Source organism: Aquila chrysaetos, chromosome 5, assembly GCF_900496995.4.
Source record: "Aquila chrysaetos chrysaetos chromosome 5, bAquChr1.4, whole genome shotgun sequence".
NCBI classification, from domain to species: Eukaryota; Metazoa; Chordata; class Aves; order Accipitriformes; family Accipitridae; genus Aquila; species Aquila chrysaetos.
In genome coordinates, this window is record NC_044008.1 from 62,542,337 (window position 1) to 62,563,036 (window position 20,700).

Consider the following 20,700-nt stretch of genomic DNA (forward strand, 5'->3'; position numbering starts at 1 on the left):
AAGTTTAATAACTTTTTTTTAAGAGGAAACAAGAGGATTGTGAATGACTGGCAAACCATTTAGAATGATGATCAGTTCTGAGACCTGCAATATTGTTTAGTCTAACCTGTGTTCACTGAGAAGTACAATGGCTGCAAGATTAGTCTGAGGCAGTGGTGTCTCAATGCCAAATGGCATATGGGTTGTGGACTACATCACTCTTCTCACAAGAAGCCAAATGAAGGAACTACAAACAGAAGCTACTGTGAGGTAGCTGTTTGTGCTGCCCTTGGACTGTTGGTTTGCACATCACTTTCATGAATGAAAGTTAAAAGTAGATCTCATTTTAGGTTTAAATGTCCTTTAAACTATGTTTCAAAGTGGCTTGAAGGACTGAACAGGTTGAACCTGAAGAAAGATCTTGCACATAAGACACGTGATTTAATAGAATAATAATACAAGATGCAATAAATTCTTATTCTTTGGACAGAACTTTTGAGTTAAAATCTATTGTATTCCTAAAGCAGAAGTTATAAGGGATAATTACATTCTGTTGCAAAGAAATAATGATTTTCTCCCTTAAGGAAGTCTTAGATGAAATTCCATGGTAAGAATGAAGCAGGATGTCTGATTAGACCAATTTAACAGTGGCTGAAACAGTTTGAAAATACCTGAAGCAAGATTTTTAATTGAATGAATTTAAATAAGTAAGGAAAAATGTAAACCTTGTAAGAATTCAGGATAATGATTAAAATACAACAGTGGACTTCTCATTATTTCAATGGGAAAATCTCTACAATTTTTATTATCTAGGCAGTAATGATCCAGAGATGGATGAAGGACTAAGCAATGATTACAAAATCAAAGTCATATAATTTCACATTTTGTGCAATTCTCTTTCACTTTGCACCACTGGAGGCATTTACTCTTCACTTTCTGCCTTCTTGCCAATTTCACGACTCTTCGCTCGGAGCTTGTTGACCTGTGACTCTGCAATGTCAGCCCGCTCCTCAGCTTCCTCCAGCTCATGCTGGATCTTGCGAAACTTTGTGAGATTGACATTGGACAGCTCCTCCTGGAGATGGGAAAAGAGATAAAATAGGTTTTAAAATGTTTAATAATGTTCCTACTGTAACACTGCACTGGACAGGCTGTGGTATTTTGCTGTTACATAATGGAAAAAAAAAAAAAGTCTGTGAGTTAGTATGTAATTCTCTCTACTACTTCTAGGGGGAACCCAAAGAAATAGCTTGAATGCTAAATGCTTGGATGGTTAATAAGATATACCAGGAATCCCTCTCTGGATATAAGGTGTTAATGCACTTTGGAATTTTTGAATAATTATATATAATGATAGTTATTTCCATTAAATCATTTTCCATTTATTTACTGCTATAAAATTATGTATTACAATTTTTGAAGATTTTTTTTTTCTGCTAGGCAGAAATATGAATATAAGTGAAAGGAAGCAGAGACCTACTCCCACAATGTTGACCTGAGCCTTCGCTGCTCTTCCCAGTGATGCAATAATGCTCACAGAAAATGTATTCTACACCCCTCTAGACCCCTGAGGTGTTCAGCCAGAACAGCAATTCAGCTGTTCATTCCTGAGTGCACAGCAAGAAAAAGACAAAAAAGTTAAGGGTTCAAACAGAGCTATGCAGGGGAAAACACCAACACAGAATTCCATCTCCACCTGGATGGAGACTGACCCTGCACACATCAATACTTACAGCCTCCTCAGCTTGTCTCTTGTAGGATTTCACTTTCATTTGAAGCTTGTCCACCAGATCCTGCAGCCTAAGAACATTCTTCCTGTCTTCTTCTGACTAAAGAGAAGGACAAGAAAGAGAAGCACCTCTTTGCCCCTCCTCTTTAATTGCCCTCTACGTGAAACAGAGAGTAACATTCCTTATAGACCTTTGCTGTTCAGTAAGACAGAGGTGATAAACTGGATCTTCCTAACACGACCAGAAAGATAATTTCTTCTGATGTTCTCAGTCTTCTCCTTTTTAACTGTGTGACTCAGGACGCAGAAAGAAATCCCTAAAGGACTACATTTTGCCTTTCTGCAAGAAGGGTGTGTGAGCTCAAGGGGCCTTCTGCCTTACCTGGTAGGTCAGCTCCTTCACCCTCCTCTCGTACTTGCGCACACCCTTCACGGCTTCAGCACTGCGCTTCTGCTCAGCATCAACCTCCCCTTCCAGCTCCCGCACCTGCAATGAGCACCCCATCTTTGGAGCTTCCCTGGTATCTCTCCAAGGGACATGCTCACTCATGCACAAATAAAAGCCCTACGCACTCTGGCCTCCAGCTTCTGGATTTGCTTCTTGCCTCCCTTCAGGGCCAACTGCTCGGCTTCATCCAGACGGTGCTGCAGGTCCTTCACCGTCTGGTCCAGGTTCTTCTTCATCCTCTCCAGGTGGGCGCTGGTGTCCTGCTCCTTCTTCAGCTCTTCTGCCATCATGGCCGCCTGATGAGAGCAAAGGATCAAAGCCATTTTGGTAGTGGAGACAGATTGGAGGAGAATACATCCACCATCAGCAGTGAGAGGAGCCCCTAACTCACATCTGTGATGGCCTTCTTGGCCTTCTCTTCGGCATTGCGGGCTTCCTGGACTGTTTCTTCCATTTCACCCTGAATTTGGGCAATGTCTGTTTCCAGCTTCTTCTTGGTGTTGATCAAGCTAGTGTTCTGTTGAGTAGCATCAGAGGTTTGGTTTTGTTAGCTCATTATTTCAAATCAAGAACATTACAGGATTTTGAATCATTTCAGACATAATTATGTGAAAAATCTATACCACAGATTTTTCTGTAAAATTTCTTATCACTGGGGAATAATGCTTTTTTTTTTTTTCTCCAAGAATTAATTTTATTAATTTGAAAAAGCATACTTAGAAATATAATCTGTGCCACATCTCATCCACCAGGGCTGGTGCGGGGAAGTAATAAAAATAGTGAGGGAAGTCAGTGAAATACCTTCTCTTCAATGTAATTAGGGAAGAGTAATCCACTCTTATCAACTGAAGAGAAAAATTTGTAATGTAGATAGGATAGATTCCTTCCAGAATCTTTTCAGCATTTGAAACCAGACACTTTCCATACATTTCAGCACTTGACTGCTGGATGACTGCTGTGACATGTAGCTCATGTCAAAGTCTGCTTGACATGGGCTGCATCAGAGCCAAGAGTTCATCCCTTCTTTCTTGCTAGTGTGGACAGCACATTTTTAGAAGGAATATGGGGATTTCCTAGTGCTACATTTCGACTGAGCAAGAAATGAATGCTGCTGTCATCTCAGAGTTTCAGTCTCTGACTGCTCAGATGACAGACCATTTGGCATGGGTAACTAAAAAATCTGGTCCCTGTGACTAAATGTTTTTTCTCTGGAGATTATGTTAGGATGCAAAGAAGGTAGAAGCATGGGTTTCATCGAGTGCAACCAGGGAACACAGCCACTGTACACACTTTTTCAGCAAAGATCTCTTCTACTATCATGATGATTACTTCACAAAAGATAACTCTAGTCTTCAAAGTTGAGCCTCCAATGGTGACTGGAATAAAGCATACAAGTATTCTCCTACTTACCAAGAGTGCCATTTCTCACCAAGTGACCTCACCTGGGTATGGAGAAGCTGCACACGCTCACTTGCATCCATCAGTTCCTGCTCAGCCACCTTTCTACACCTCTCTGTTTGTTCTAGTGCTGCCCGAAGCTCCTCAGTTTCAGCCTGCAACAGGTTTGCTCTGCGCTCCACCATGGCCACCTGCTCCTTCAGGTCCTCCTGTGTCCTGAGAGCATCGTCCAAGTGTATCTGGGTATCCTGTAGAGCAAGTGAAGGAAATTATAAGCAGATTAAGAGCTGTTTGGCACTGAAAATATCAGGTAAGATATTTCTCTGAAGGCAGCTTTTGTTCAATGGACCTTGAGCACTGCCTGTGTGTTTCTCAGGTTCTTTTGTGCCTCTGCAGCCTGGCGGTTGGCATGGCTCAGCTGGATCTCTATTTCATTCAGGTCTCCCTCCATCTTCTTCTTCAGACGCAAAGCTTCATTCCTGCTCCTGATCTCAGCATCCAGGGTGCTCTGCATGGACTCCACAATTCTGAGGTGGTTTCTCTTCATCTGGTCGATCTCCTCATCTTTCTCTGCTATCTTCCTGTCAATCTCAGACTTCACCTGGTTGAGTTCAAGCTGGAGGCGCAGGATCTTCCCCTCTTCATGTTCCAGGGAAGCCTAGAAAATAATAAATTAGAATACTTTTTATGTGACATATGTTGAACCTGAAGCTCTGAGTAAAAATTAGTGCCATACTTGGGTAATATCTCTACACTTTTACACAAACACTTTTCCTCCTGTGTCTGGGAATGACTTCACAGCGCTTATAATGAGATAGAGATCCAAGATATGTAAGAGAGCAACAAATAATGATGTGTACCTCAGCTTCCTCCAGGGAGGCTTGGAGTTCAGATTTCTCCTGCTCAATCTGCTTCTTGACTTTCTCCAGCTCATGAATTGCCTTTCCTCCCTCGGCAATCTGCTCCGTGAGGTCGGCAATCTCCTCTGTGGGAACAAAGACCAACAGCATGGTCGGGCACAGGGCAGAATGCAAAGGGCCCTGCCACACCGAGGTGACAGGCAGCTTTGCCAACCTGCAGGCACAGACCCATACGGAAAGGTGGTAGTGGTGGATAGCGAGAAAGCCCAGCCAGGAGCAGAGGGCCAGGGACTTACGCTGCAAGTTCTTGTTCTCACGCTTCAGCGTTTCCAGGTGGTCCAAGGACTCCTCATAGGCATTCTTCATCTTAAACAGCTCCGTGCTGAGAGACCGAGACTCCTTCTGGGAGGCTTCCAGCTCAGCCTGCGTTTCCTCATACTTCTGCTTCCATTCTGCCAGGATCTGAAGAGAAACAGGACCTCAGTGTGGATGTGGCAATCAGGAGGGGATGCTCTGCCCAGGAACCCCAGGCCTGGAGCCCAAAAGACCTTGTCAAAGTTCTTCTGCTTCTTATCCAGAGCTGCACAGGCAGCATTTGATCGCTCCACATCAATCATCAGGTCCTCCACTTCATTCTGCAGCCTCTGCTTTGTCTTTTCCAGGGAGGCACATTTGGCATTCACAGCTTCGACATGTTCCTCTGCATCCTGCAGGCGCTGTGCCAGCTTCTTCCTGGGAGGTGGTAAGCACAGGTCCAGGTGAGGAAGCAAATGGGAGCTCTGTGGTGTGCAGCCAGTGTGTTTTTCACAAGAGCACATTTAGCCACTTGGTAGTGTGTGATCCCCACTTACACAGAGGTGGAGGACCTCTCGCAGCCAGCCACTGTATTTCTGTGTCTGAACCCTGGGCTGCAGCAATTAACTCTCTGCTATTCACACTAGCATCTGTCTGCTATTCTGTGTGTGGAGAGCTTTGCTGCTTCTGCTTTTCCCCAATGCATACCTGCTCTCAGTTATATTTTCTCTCTTCTAGCACCCCACCCCAAAGCAGAACATTGACTGCTTCCTGACAATATCACAGTGGTGTCCTCAAATTTCCATTTTTAGTGTCTGCTGGCCTTCCCCACATTCCTCACGTACTTGGCCTCCTCCAGCTCCTCCGTGCGCTGAATAGCGTCCGTCTCGTATTTGGTTCTCCACTGGGCCACTTCGCTGTTGGCCTTGGACAGGGCACGCTGCAGCTCCCCCTTGGCTTCCTGCTCCTCCTCATATTGTTCCCGGAGCAAGTCACAGTCGTGGCGAGCAGACTGCAAGGCATGGGCCAGGGCGCTCTTGGCCTGGGGGAAAAACAGTAGTGTGAAAATGAATGGAAATATCCTAGGAAATATCCTGACGGAAATGTTGATGGACACTGGAGTATTCTGCTGTGGGTGATGGCAAGCTACTGAATTTGAAAGGAAGAGCTGGGAGTCTGTAAAAGAGTTAATGGATAGACTGTAGGGAAGGGGGAGCAAAGCTAATATGGGAAGACTTGCACTGAATTACCTAAGCGTTTTTTCTGTCCCTCTCACCTTGTTGATTCTGTGATTTCATATGTACCTGAAGCTCCTCCTAGACAGGAGGATTCCAGCGGATAAGACAGAATTCAGAAAGCCTTCTCACCTTTATCTCTTCCTCTAGGTGCCTCTTGAGTTCCTCAATCTGTTGGGTGAAAGCCTGCTTGCCTCTTGACAGCTGAGAAATCAGAGCATCTTTCTCCTCCACCTGGCGTGAATATTCACCTGGGAAAGTTTGCAGATACACAAGCCTTTTACAGCCATTGATGAGTAAAAGAACCTTTTTATGACTTATTTAAAAGTGTTAACCTTGATAAGTAAATGCATGTAAAAATATTTTGAGTTAAACAAAATTTTATTTCTTTCATGGAATCCTAATTACTGATATCTCTCCATATCTCTAAGTATGCCAGAGTATTTATCTTAGAGGTACAACATGAGACACATCGTGCCCCCTTGTCCAATATCTGACTAGTCTTACTGTATGCTTGCAGTAAGTGCAGTGGTCATTTTGAGCCTTGAGCTTACAGAATGAGTATGCTATGGTGTACGTGCTCAGTTATATCACTGTTGTCTCCTGAATGTCTCCTGGGAAGCAGAAGGATGAAGTCTAGGTTATAAGACAGAAGAATTCTTCTTTGAAACTCCAGTCATAGAATCATAGAACAGTCCGGGTTGGAAGGGATCTTGAAAGGTCATCAGGTTCAACCTTTCATAGGAAAGGGAGCCTAGATGAGATTATCTAGCACCCTGTCCAGTTGTGTCTTGAAAACCTCCAGTGATGGGGACTCCACCGCACCCCTGGGGAGGTTGTTCCAGTGACTGTTTTTTCCAGTCCCTTAAACATGTTTTTGGTCCTGCTCCAGGATGTCTGTATCTCTCTGGTACTGGGAAGCCTAGCACTGGACACAGCACTCCAGGTTTGGCCTCACCTGTGTTGAGTAGGAGGAAGGATCACCCTCTGTTAATCTGCTGGCAACACTTCTCCTAATGCAGCTGAGGATTCTGTTGGCCGCCTTTGTCACAAGAGCACATTTCTTGCTCATGTTCAGCTGAGTTTCTACCAAGATCCCCAAGTCTTTTTTGACGCCTTTTTTAAAGGTCCATGTCATATACAGTGTTCTCTTAAAAACCGCAAATGTCTTACCAGATTCTGTTTGTAGGCGAGCTCTCTGAGCACTAATGTCATTAATTGTGCGCTGTTGTTCCTCCTCCTTTGTCTTAATCTCACTGAGTTGATCTTCTAGGGAGCGACACATCTTCTCCAGATTTGCCTATTTGCATGAAGAACAGAGTGAAAGGTGATTGGTGGTTCAACACATAGTTACTGAGAATCTGAAGTCTTATGAAGGGCAAAAAAAGAAGCCAATGATTTAGAAATAAAGTCAAAAAGTCTCAGTTTATTGATATATCTTTCTAAGAAATTTGCATCCCTAATTCCAACATTTGTGTAATTTATTAATGTACACTCCAGTTTTTCAATAGATAAAAAGGATGATGGGACATTGTAACATGAGGGATTATTTTGAATTTCTGTTTGGCTCTTAATGATTCTGTCATTGAAACATTTAAAGGAGGAAAAGAAAAATAGGAAAAAAAGGAAAAGTTTGGGTAGGAGTAATTCCTATTTTAGAAGAAACTAAAAACCTGATAAGGCCAGTGTCTTTCATTTCACTATAATAATACTCAGAACCAAGCAATGAGACCCTATAGTTAGGTGAGGTGCTTCAGGTGAAGCTTTTTAGCTCTCACCCAAAGGATATAATATAGCATTATACTAATACTTAAATATATAAACTAAAAGTTAAGTTGTGAAATTCAACTACTTATTTAAAAGTATGATTAACTTAAAATTCTATATTAAAATACAGATACTTGATTATGTTTGAATTACTACAAAGAAATATTTCAGCACCTTGGTTTTGGAGACAGACTCCATGTTACTGGCCAAGTCGTCAATCTCCATCTTCAGCTCACTCTTCTCCTTCTCCAGCTTCTGCTTCACTCGTTGCAGGTTGTCGATCTGCTCCCCAAGCTCAGCTGTGCTGTCCGCATGCTTCTTCCGCAGGGCGGCAGCTGTGGCTTCGTGCTGCAGCGTGGCCTCTTCGAGGTCACGGCGCATCTTCTGAAATTCTGCCTCACGCTTCTTGTTCATCTCAATCTGAGCTGCGGTAGCTCCTCCTGCTTCTTCCAGGCGCTCGCTGATCTCCTCTAGCTCCCTCGAGAGGTCAGCCCGATGCTTCTCTGCTTTTGCCCGAGATGTTCGCTCTGCCTCAATTTCCTCCTCCAGTTCCTCAATACGAGCCTGGGGAACATTAGGGGACCCTTCACACCCATGCCCTCCTCCTACCTGACCTGAGACTGGGTGAGAGAGGGGAAGGAACAAAGACTTGCCTGCAGCTCCTTGATCTTCTTCTGTAATTGCATGCCCAGGGCTTGCTCATCCTCAGTTTTGCTCTGGATCTGGCTGATTTCAAAGTCTTTCCTTTGGGCAAAGCAAACCATGTCAGAGCTCAAAGAAAAAAGACAGGTGCACCAGCACAGCGCTCAGGTGCCCCACAGCCCCACTTACTTCTTCAGCTTCTCATCCAGCTGCTGCTTATCGTTTTCCAAATCCATTATGGATTCCTGGTTCAGCTTCAGGTCTCCTTCGAGTTTCCTCTTAGCTCTCTCAAGGTCCATGCGCAGTTTCTTCTCTTGCTCCAGGGACCCTTCCAGCTAAGCAGAACAAGACCATCAGTGCTCCGTCAGCCAGGTTTAACTCCATACCTGTCCTGTTCTTCTGGAAACCGTGCTTACATCATCCACTTGCTGCTCCAGCTTGGTCTTAGCTTTGGTCAGCGTATTGACTTTGTCCTCTTCTGCCTGCAGGTCATCCAGTGCCTGCTGATGGGCCTCTTGGAGGGCTTTCTTCTCTTTTGTCAGCTTGGCAATGGTCTCGTCCAGGGCTGCCATCTCCTCTGTAAGGTTTTTCACCTTTGAGAAGAAGGGAGCTAGTGTAAATAAAGGAAGTAGATACAGAAGTCCTGTAATGGCACAGTGCTCTTACTCTGGAGTGCGAGTGACAGGTTCTGCCTCATACCTTGTTTTCGGTGGCATGTTTTTCCTTTTCAACCTTGGCTAGCGTTAACTCAAGATCGTCAATATCTTTCTTCAGCTCTGAGCATTCATCCTCCAATTTCCTCTTCTTGGCTGTCAGCTCAGCATTCATCTCTTCTTCATCTTCTGCTCTCTCTGTCAGCTCCTTAATTTTGGCTTCCAGCTGGATTTTGGTTTTGATGAGCTGGTCACATCTTTCCTCAGCATCAGCCAACCCATCAGCTTCCTACACATGATTCATTTAAATAAAATAGTTTTCAAATAATTATTTTTTCATACTGATTTTCAAACAAGGAATTATTATTTTCAAAACAGCTTTACACTCCTTTGTATTTAAAACTCATTATTATGAGAGTATCTATTTGTTTTGGAAAACATTTTTGGGAGAATAAAGGAATATTTTATAGCACTATAAATATAGGCTTTGAGCATTCTTTTTTAAACCCTTTAACTGTTCATGCAAGTGCAACATTAATTTGAAGATGGTGCCTGAAATCATGGCAGTATCTCCCTTGTATCTTTTAATCATTTTACTTACGTTGCATTTGGCTGGACTGGAAACTGGCATAGAGTTCTACTGAAGAGAACCATGTAGGCAGATTTCTTAGCATAGTGTTTAAAACCTGAATGCTAAAACCTCCAACATTCAGCTGAGAAAATCTTATTACAACTCTTCCCAAAAGATTTACTGAGAATGAATTTAATTTTTAGTTTTGGCAAAATTTTGTGTTAAGATCACTGTTTCAAAGGCAATAGTTGAATCAGTCATGTCTCTAGCCCTTGCAGTCAAGAAGAACAGTTTGGAAGGGAGACTGCTGTTTACCAGGGCAGTATCAATTACCTGAATTTGCGTGCATTCTAAGATGCAAGTTACTAAGAAGTAATCTTTATTTTCTACATACTGCTTGTTCTTTTCCTCTTTGTTCTAGTGAAGAACAATGATACCACCCAGGCAGAAGACTTTTTATAGCTCAGCAAGATAGCTAGGTTGGGGTTAGTCTCATGTAGTTTTAGATAACTGCCATGATATCAAGACGCAGTCCATTCAACCAAAAAAATTTACATTTTTGGATGAATTGTATCATACTCTGAAGGGATGAGTTTCTCATTGCTGAAGATGAAGAGAACCTGAGGCTACTAGTTCACATGTAGACTTTTAGACTGTAGACATGAAAATGAGGTCAGATGAATCCTAATCCTTGCTGTTAAAGACAGTTTTAAGGGGATTATTGTTGCTACCTCTTTATTTCCAGGGAAAAAGGGGAGGACTCCACTTTCATCATTGTTTTTTCTGAGGAGACAGGGACCATAAATACTGCAGAAATGCCTGACACTCTCAGCCCCTCCTACTCCACCTGAATCCACTTGTGATTCTCCAAATAAAAGGTGTTAATAGGATCTCCAGTCTACCTTCATTGATCAGATGATAACATATAAAAATTATATAGTATATAAAGTTTTATTTACTAACTGGAAATTAATTACTTCTTTCTTGATTTAAAAGTATAAGGAACCAACTGCAGTAATTCATTGCAAATTTATTAATATTTATAGATTTCAGCTTAGCTTTTCCATGTGGTTTTCCTTCCTATTTTATAAAATAGGTGTATGTTTTTGAAATAAATACCGTTTTGGGATAATGTGTCTGTTACTGAGACATTTGGGATCATTTTACCCAGGACATTGCAAGCTAAAAACATTAGCAATACTTACAGCCTGCACTTGGAGCTGCAGATCGTTTTTCTCCTGCAGCAAAGAAACCATTTTCTCCTCCAGCTCCTTCCTCTTTGCCTCAGACTTTGCAAGCTCTTCCTTGGTTTTCTCAAACTCTTCCTTCATGTTGGCCATCTCCTTCTCAGATTCTGCACTCTTCAGCAAGGGCTTTATTTTGAAGAAGAGCTTCATCCAAGGCCAGTGCTTGACATTCATGAATGCACGAACATTGTACTGGATACAGAAGATGGACTCTCTGAAAGGTAAGAAAAAACATATTATGTTACATATTTTTAAATTTATAATACATATTTAATTACATATATTGATACCTATAATATGAAGTTCTACATATAATACTTTATAGTTATAGTTCTATATATCTGTGTGTATAAAAATCTTAATTCTATATTGTTAAATATATATTTATTAATAATATTTCATATATTTATTATATATAAAATACATATATCTCTGAAGAAAACTCTGTAGTGTGATGTAGATTGTCAACCTGTATGGACAGTTTTGAAGTCCAGATGTCTGGCTCACTTTCATGGCCAAAGAAAACGAACACCTCCAGAAGCTGACTTAGTCCCTTTCATGAAAGTTACCCAAGGAAAGAGGATACTTCTCTTGTGCTAGAAGTATATGTTTCTTACCTTTGATTATAATGGTGACCTAAAATAATAAGTTTAGACTAGATTTCTGGGTTTTGGACATATGTTTAATGTAGCCATATACTGAATTTAGCAAAAAATTAGTACAAAGGGTGGTATAAGTTAAAAATGACATTTTCCTAAATCAGAATTTTATACTGCTTCATCTACTGCTAGGGTATACTCCCAAATACATCCATGTTGGTAAACTGAGTTAATGAGAAATAAATGAGATTTGGTGAGAAGCAGCTTATTTTCAGTTTTGTCCACGTCATTGCTATCTGATGAGGATGGGCCCAGCAGGCCAAATAAGTACAAGTAAATACCTCCTCTCCATCATTTTCTTGAACTCCACTCTCATCAGGAAGCCCCTGCACATGGCTTGTGTGCGGGTGATGAGCTGTGCCAGCTTCTCATCTCTCATTTCTTCCAGGAGTCCCAGCAGCCCAGCTTTGAAGAACACCTTGAGAAAGAGACTGTTGCAGTACGTATTTGTCAGGTATTGCAAGCACAGTACATTAGTCAAGCAGCAATTGTACCTTGGTGTGGCCAAATTTGTACTGGGTGTGGTCCACATCGATGGATCCAAGGAGCTTCTCAGAAGCCTTCTTGCTATCAATGAATTGTCCCTCTGGGATGGCACTTGCATTAAGCACCTTGTACCTATGGGAGGAAATAGAATATGAAGAAGGTCAGATTCCTGAAAGCTCAATCAAACCTGTACCAACTGATGTCATGGTTAAGATTCTCTGAGGGGGGAACAAGAGTGGTAGACAGGTGAATAAGACTGAACTCTGTTCCATTGTTTAGAAATCACATTTTCATGCATAAATATGTTTTTATGACAAACCTTGCACTTTGCTTAGTCCAGAAATTCTTGACACAGAATAGGTACTGATTTCCATGGGTAATTGCTGACATATTTTACATGCCCTGTTATCTAATGCCTTATCTCCAAATGAGAACTTTGTGTGCAAGAACAAGATATGTGCAGAGGAGAAGCAATTCTTCATCCACAATATTGGCAGTACATAATATCTGAGTACTTTCCAGTTGATACAGAAAAAGTATCAAGATAGTTTTATTTTATTTGGTTTTCCAACAAGTTAGTCTAGAATATCTTGTAGTTTCTTTATTCACATTTCTGTGCTGATGGCTGCAAGTCATCTTAGTTTAAGTTAACTAAGTCTAAGCTAATCAACCTCATTCCTGGATAGTTAATTAAAAAATGCTTTATCCCATACCAGAGTGTGAATCAAGGACAGGAATAAATAATTGCCCTTTGAAAATGCCTGTTCTTCTAGTTAGCTATAGAAAGAAACTAGATGACTAACTTGGACAATTAACTTTTTTATGCCTAAAGGTAGGTACAACGAACCCCTCCCATAACTCCCACAGTAGTTAAAACAATTAGGAAATGCAAATTATTCAGCATTGGTGGATATGGTGGAGGGTAGATGACAGAATCTGACCTCTGTTTAAAATCTGCATAGAGTATTCTGCTGGGGAATCCTTTCCTGCAAATTCTAATCCCTTCCAGCACACCGTTACATCGCAGCTGATGCAGCACCAGCTCATGTTCCATGGCACCTAATAAATGACATAATGAATTGGTACTTCATTGTGCTGCACAGAGAAGAACAGATTTATCTCATTTTTGAACTTTAACAACTTACCAGGTGTTTTTGTTTCATTAGGAATAAGGCATCGCACAAAATGGGGATGTGTGCTTCGTAGATTGCTCATCAGCTTGTTTAAATTTTCCTTAAGAGCAAGAGTAAATACTTGGGTTTAAAAATGTCACTTACACAATCACAATATTAGGTGGAGTAAAAACACTGCAATAAAACCATGATCAGTATTTCTTTTTTACAGAACTGTTGCGCAGATTCAATGAGAATCCTTTATTAAGAAGCACATGCCTTATCCTTTCTTAACATAATGATTTTGTACATTTGAGCAATCTAAAGCTTTTCTTAACTGAATTTTCAATATTTTCTTCACAATGCTGTAAAATTTATAATGATTATACTACAGTACCCGGAAAAGAGCTGAGACAGTCTGGAAAGAAGAACCCTTCTTCTTGCTCCCCTTCTTGCCACCGCCACCACTCTCTAAACAATAATATTTTTTTTAAAAGAAATGAACAACAAAAGCACACAGTTAGAATCTGAAGAACTTTGTGTGTTCATCTTTAAAAAGTAGAAAATGTAATAATATGACAAAATTTGTAAATGCATACAGTGTTTAAAGTTACAATGGGAGACGATTTTTTCACATGAAAGCAGAATGAAATCTAATGGCTCCAAGCTGAAGTTAGGAAAATGCAAACAGGAAATAAAATGTAACGTTTTGCATAGTAAGATATTCAAGGAGTTAAATTGCTAGTGAATACACAAAATGCAGTCTTTATGTATCTTTACATCTAAGGGTATGCATAAATTTAGCAGCATGTTGATACATTTGATTGTATTCCCTGAAGTATTTGGGAATGCCCCATAATGCAGAAATTTGGTTTGCCACCTAGCCTGTGTTAATGTTGTAGTATAGCTGTCTGGTCTTAAAACTTACAGATCTATTAAGGTCTCTAGGGAAATGTAATATCCTTTATTAGTCTGAGTGACTGAGTTCCAAAAAGTAGATGTGGTTTTGGGTTTTCAATTTTTGAAATGTAAATATTATTGCAAGATTTTTTTTTTCCTGTAGATTTTAGTAGAACTGATTTCAAAGAAATCACCTGCTTCTGCCCCACCAACAGAGGCAAAGAGTAAGGCCAGTGTCTTCAGGGATGATTTCTGGTACAGCCCCACAACAGTTTCATTCAAGGGATCCTTGTTCTTCTCGAGCCAGCCAGAGATGTTGTAGTCCACCGTGCCAGCATAGTGCACCAGGGAGAAGTGGGCCTCAGCCTTGCCTTTGGCAGGCTTGGGCTTCTGGAAGTTGCTGGACTTGCCCAGGTGCTGGTCATAGAGCTTGTTCTTGAAAGAGGTGTCAGTTGCCTTGGGGAACATGCACTCCTCTTCCAGGATGGAGAAGATGCCCATGGGCTGGAAGAAGCAGAAGGAAGGAGGAAGAGGTGAAAAGGCAGAAAGAATCACAGATAAAGAAATAGCTTCCTGAGTGGGACAATACTAACTCTCTCAGGGATTGTTCTTCTGCTCAGCAGAGTAAATTGTAAAATAATCTGAACTTATGTATTTACAATGTCACATTTACCCTTTCAAGCAACATTTATAAATATATAAAAAATTAATGCATTTCTGAAAAGATTAGGCATTGTGAATTACACAAATACCTTCTCAATGAGTTCAATGCAGGCAGCCAGGTCCATCCCAAAGTCAATACTAACAATACTAACTCTCTCAGGGATTGTTCTTCTGCTCAGCAGAGTAAATTGTAAAATAATCTGAACTTATGTATTTACAATGTCACATTTACCCTTTCAAGCAACATTTATAAATATATAAAAAATCAATGCATTTCTGAAAAGATTAGGCATTGTGAATTACACAAATACCTTCTCAATGAGTTCAATGCAGGCAGCCAGGTCCATCCCAAAGTCAATGAACTCCCATTCAATTCCTTCTTTCTTGTACTCTTCCTGCTCCAGCACGAACATGTGGTGGTTGAAGAACTGTTGCAGTTTCTCATTGGTGAAGTTGATGCACAGCTGCTCCAGGCTGTTGAACTGCAGAATGCAGAGATTTACTTACTTGCAAAGTTCAGTTCCAGGAACACTTTCCATCTTCCAATAGGTTTTATTTTCAACCCATTAAGGTCTCCATGACTGGGATCCTGAATTTCTAGTCATGGAACTGGACAGGTGACTGGCATATTCCATCCTCTAATATATCTACCCTTTCAGGTGCTGGCACTGTCTCAACATATTTCTGAGCTCTGAAAAGAGTTGCAAAGCTTAGACCATGTCCACCTTTTCATCTGCTTGAATTTGTGTACACTGCCAGTCTATTCCCAAGTATTCAGAGGGAATCTGGCTTCAACATTAACACAATCTTCCTTCAAGATGGCATATTTTAACTTCTTCAAAATCTGTCTCAGCTATTACCTATCAGTTGTTCAACATTTTCATATCAGTTTTCAATGCAGTTTTCACTTCTGGATGCACCAACAGACATCTGTAAAAATCTGCAGCCCTAGTGGGATAATACATACTATGAGAACCAGGAGAGTGCCATTCTACAGGAATGGCAGGATTATCCAATAAATAAATAAAAAAATCCATAATTAAAAAAGAAACAATACCCCAAACCCCAAACTATTCCAGTTTCTTAATGCCCCCTGCAGGAAACTTGTATGAAGATCTTCCTCTTACATCAAAAATCTCAAAGCCAGCAATGTCCAGGACACCAATGAAGTACTGTCTGGGCTGCTTCGTATCCAGCTGTTGGTTGATGCGAACAACCATCCACAGGAACATCTTTTCAAAGACAGATTTTGCCAGGGCCCCCACTGAATTGTACACCTGAAGAAAACAAAAGTTACCATCCAGGGCAAAAGAGGAAGTTCGAGGTTTTTAATTAATGTCATTTGTTTTCTCTTATAACTTGTTTCTTACCTGCTGCACAGTTTGACCCTTTGTCACATATTCATTCCCAACCTTGACTCGGGGGTAGCAGAGGGCTTTGAGCAGGTCTGCTGAGTTCAGACCCATCAAATAGGCAGCCTTATCAGCCACTAAAGGAAATAAGCATACAGCAGGATCAAATATTATCTCTCCAGTAGATGTATCGTGTAGTAATTCAGAATTGTTTCTGCAGAAGCCACATATAATTTTTCACATACTTTAAAATATTGTAATTTTTCCTGATTTACTGATTTTTTTCCCCTTTAATTTACATGATTTGTAAATGTAAAGATTCTTCCAAATGCCTTTACAATGAATATGCAAATTTTGAAACAAGTGACTAGACAGACAAAAGGGCCATGAAAATGGCACATCAAAGAAGTCACAATTTCTGAATAAACAGAAAAAGAAACTGCTTGGTATTGAAATACACTGTATTGAAAATTGTAGTCAGTGAAACTCTAATGAGAGAGAGAGATTAGTGGAGAATTATGCCAAAAGTATGAAGAAGATATCTCATACAACTTTCACAGTGGGACCACATTCTTCCTCAGGATAAATATCACACACATAAGTCTTTTCCAGCTCTCCACTGGATATACTCTGGCACCTTTCCAATTTGCTGCCTGTATCTTCTCACAGAGATGATAGCAAGCACCAGTACTATTACAAAGTCCTTCAATGTGAGAAAGCCAAACCTCATTATAGAATATATATACACACAGATGCTAATTTCAAGATGCTCCTTCCCCCCCCCCCCCATGCAAAATGAAGTAGAACAATGCTCTCAGTTCAGGCATTATGAGTTGTCTCCAGAATACGGGCTTTGAAGCAGAGCAGCTTCAGGATTCTGGCTTCTTGTCACCTGGAAACAATACCATTAGGAGGTGGCTACAGCTGATGGTAAATGATAGTAGCTACCTGGGTACATAAACTTAAGTCAGTGGGCAGAGTGGCTCCCAGTTCTGTCCCAGGTCTGGGAAGCTGCCATTCAGTATAGCAGTGCCTTAGGATTCACTGGACCTTATACTTGACATAGTTCAAAATAACCTGCATTTTCCACTGGGTTGTGTTCTTCCAGCAAAGTCCTCTGGTTAGGACACACTTATATTCTACAATACTAGCATCTGGAGAAATGTGCAGGCTGAGTCAATGATTCTGACCCTGAATTACTGCCTGTATTAGTGAGCGTTCCGGTGTATACTGTGCTCCGGTATATATCGTGCTGGTACCTTCTGTGCCATCCGGTTCTGCCTGCTCCTCACGCTGCTTCTGCTTAAACTTCAGGTTGCCATAGTGCATGACAGCCCCTGTCAGCTTGTAAATGGCTGTCTTCTCATCTGCAGTGAAGCCCAGGATGTCAATGGCACTCTAACAAAAGAATCATTGGAGTAAGTACCATGCCTGTTAAAGGTCAGAGTCCGCCTAAGAAAAGTGCTGTGCTGTACTTACATCCGTGGCCATCAGCTCTTCCTGGTCGTTAATGCTGGGAACCGTGATCTCACCTTGACTCACATAGTGATAGTCATACGGGTTGGTGGTGATCAGTAACATCTCTGAAAAGAAGGACAAAACACATACAGATCAAATGTAATTGGCACGTAAAGGAATTAAATGTTGTTCCGTGACCTTTTACTGGAGAAGTTAGTGATCTTTCCTACCAATTAGCTCCGGCTTCTTGTTGGACATGATCTGATAGAATATGTGGTAGCTTCTTTCTGCCTTGAGCTGGAAAGTGACTCTGGACTTCTCCAGGAGATCTAGCAAGGATGGTAGGACAGAGTTAGCACAAGAACTGAGGAAGGCTGGAAGGAAAGGGATCGGGCCAGGAGGGTCACTTACATGTTTCAATGTCAGCAGAAGCCAGTTTCCCCGTGGCACCAAAATGGATTCTGATGAATTTACCCTGAAAGAAGCAGAAAAGTAATTCAAGATCTATTTTACCAATCCTGACGGCAGGAACATTCGAGTCAGTCTGCTGATACAAAAAAAGTAATTTTGTCCCAGTCAACAACTTACAAAGCGTGAGGAGTTGTCGTTCCTCACCGTCTTGGCATTACCAAAAGCCTCCAGCAGCGGGTTGGCACTGATGATTTGATCCTCAAGTGTCCCCTAAAACAGAAATCTTACTATCATGATATAGCTCATAAATAAATCTGACAGTTGCAGGTTCGTACCCCTAGGACCTCACCTGCATTTTGCCAGCCTGCTGCTCTTCCTTCTTCTTCTCCCCACTTGCTGCAATTGTTGCAAAGTACTGGATCACACGCTTTGTGTTCACAGTCTTCCCTGCACCGGATTCTCCGCTGTCAAACCAAAGACAGAAGCAGAGAGCGTGTGGTCAGGCAGGAGGTCCCCTGGCACGGGGCAGCCCCGCGGGGACCCGAGCAGGGAGTGTACATACGTGATCAGGATCGACTGGTTCTCGCGATCTGTGAAGGAGGCGGAATGAAAGATAGTGTTAGCAGTTGTTCTGAGCAATACTAAGCTGAATAAGAAGTAAAGCTGTAAATGGAAGTTGTGGCTTCTCCCAAGTCCAAGAGTAGTAGTCCAAGACTACTCGATTCCCTTCCAGGTCCCAACAGCCAAAATGGATGTATAGAGCTGTCAGAGGCATGTGGTCCTCGCACAAGCTGTGTGCCCACTTGCCCTTCACACAGTTCTTATCAAGAACTCTAATCAAAGTGCCTATCTGTATTCCAAATAGGGGGTTATGTGAAATAATAATTCTTTCTGACCTATCAGTGAAAAAAAGCAGCAAACTGAGTCAAATAGTATTTCTGCAGTGGGAGAGTATAGAATTTTATACAATAAAGTGCAAATAATACACAGTGCTCAGTGCATGCATGCTTCTGGGTCAGTTTCACTTGAAATTAATTCCTGCACAACTCGATCAAGTTCTCAGTCATACAGCTCCGTGGTGTTTTTAGCTGGCTTGTCACATTCTCCAGTGAGATCAGTGTGGCTTTTTGGTTTAGGTTGCTGTGAGGGAGGTCAAGCACTCACCAGTCAGCATGAACTGATAGGCATTGTCAGAGATGGAGAAGATGTGTGGAGGGGCCTCCTGGCGCTTCTTGCCTCGGTAGGCCAACACCACCTCCGGGTTGTACACCGGCAGCCACTTGTAGGGGTTGACAGTGACGCAGAAGAGACCCGAGTAGGTCTGCGAGGAAGGGAGACAGGATGCTGATTTTGGAGAGTTGAGGAGAGTTGCAGGTAAGGCAGAGGTGAATGAAGTTCTGGGGAGATCAGGGTAGTGAAAGAAAATAAAGTGGAGGAATGACCTATCAGAGAATGGGTGAGATATAGCATATGACAAAGGAAAGGCAAAAGCAGGAAGGAAGAAGAGAGAGAGGATGTAGACAGCAAGAGGAAAACACATGCAAGAAACGAAGAAGAAAGAGAAAAATGAGGAAAGAATGTGGCAAGAAGTCAGGAAGCTCTTCAGAGGGATTGAAGGGTGTCTTCAACTCCTCAAAAGCAGTAGTTGTCTCCTGCTGGTACTTACGTAGATCATCCAGGCTGCATAACGCTCTTTGAGGTTGTACAGCACAGCAGGTTCATGGAGGTGGGTCATCATGGCCATGTCCTCGATTTTATCGTACTTGGGAGGGTTCATGGAGAAGATTTGATCTTCCTTCACAGTAAGAGTCTGCCAAAGAAAAGAAAGATTTATATTTGCCATCTAAAAGCCCACAGCAGGATTAAATTGTATTCTCAAGGTTTGAATTTTTTTTACTCACTTCTCCACCTTCGGTCTTGACAGTGACCTTCCCTGCTTCTTTGTTCTGGATTGTGCTTTTCACATAGGATTCTTTTGCATGTACCACAAAGACAGATGACTTGGCATCGAAAGGCTTGTTCTGGGCCTCAATTCTCTCTTTTTCTGACTTTCGGAGGTAGGGAGCTGCCTCCCCAAAGATGGCCATCTCAGAGTCTGTTGACATGGCTGCTGTTTACTAACAGTAATGCAGCAAGTATCTGTGAGGGTAGAAAATACATTACAATAGCGCATGATGGAAGAAACACTGCTACAGAATAGTGGATTAGATGGTGCTCTGCTGTTTGTATCAACTGATTGAATTGACTCTTATTTTTCTGCTAATTCAGAGCTCTGTTCTATAATTTTCTTTCCTTTATTTCTGTTTGATGTAATCATATATCTAGGCCAACTGGATGGCTGCATTTACAGGGGAATGTAAATTCTTTCCATGTTGGGTTTGGTTTTTTTTCATTTGTTGAAGTAACAGGATAAACAGATCCTTTCCAAGGTTCCAAACACTACACTGACTAGATATTCCCAAGTTTGGAGTTATGAAAGCCCTCTCATGTCTTTTGTGTTTAGCACCTTTCAAACTATGAGATTTGTTTACAGTAAAACACTGGAAGGGGTGCAGTACACTGGATATTCAGAGAACTAATATTATTAGCACTTCTCATTAAAGACATTCCCTTGGGATGAAATAGCCCAAGTTGTCAAATATTTCAATTATTCCACAGATCTATCTGCTAACAAACAAAGCTGATATTCTCCACTTTGGTATTTTTTGTAACAGGAACTGAGTAATCTTGCATTTATTCACTACTATTTAAAAAAAAAAATTATCAGTAACTGTGTTTATTATTGCCAAACAATTGTCTTGAAGTTTCATGCAATTGTGAAGCTGGAATTTATTTA

General features: G+C 41.4%; 1 protein-coding gene across 1 annotated transcript; it reads right to left on the reverse strand.

Moving 5' to 3' along the window:
* Window positions 1-789: 789 nt before the first annotated feature.
* On the reverse strand, window positions 790-20,000 carry LOC115342342 (myosin-1B). Its single transcript, XM_030016479.1, has 38 exons — window positions 19,766-20,000; window positions 19,531-19,674; window positions 19,029-19,185; window positions 18,427-18,454; window positions 18,214-18,328; window positions 18,042-18,134; window positions 17,865-17,928; window positions 17,684-17,782; window positions 17,475-17,578; window positions 17,255-17,393; window positions 16,014-16,132; window positions 15,771-15,920; window positions 14,955-15,125; window positions 14,175-14,484; window positions 13,478-13,551; window positions 13,114-13,201; window positions 12,910-13,027; window positions 11,977-12,100; window positions 11,764-11,900; window positions 10,782-11,037; window positions 9,052-9,294; window positions 8,769-8,945; window positions 8,542-8,687; window positions 8,364-8,454; window positions 7,885-8,274; window positions 7,117-7,243; window positions 6,076-6,194; window positions 5,554-5,750; window positions 4,963-5,146; window positions 4,711-4,876; window positions 4,415-4,539; window positions 3,904-4,212; window positions 3,599-3,802; window positions 2,548-2,673; window positions 2,282-2,452; window positions 2,091-2,195; window positions 1,713-1,808; window positions 790-1,054 (listed from the first exon to the last, which is right to left on the reverse strand). The coding sequence occupies exons 1-38, from the start codon at window positions 19,967-19,969 to the stop codon at window positions 902-904; spliced, it is 5,823 nt and encodes a 1,940-aa protein (XP_029872339.1). The 5' UTR covers window positions 19,970-20,000; the 3' UTR covers window positions 790-901.
* Between the last annotated feature and the right edge of the window lie 700 nt (window positions 20,001-20,700).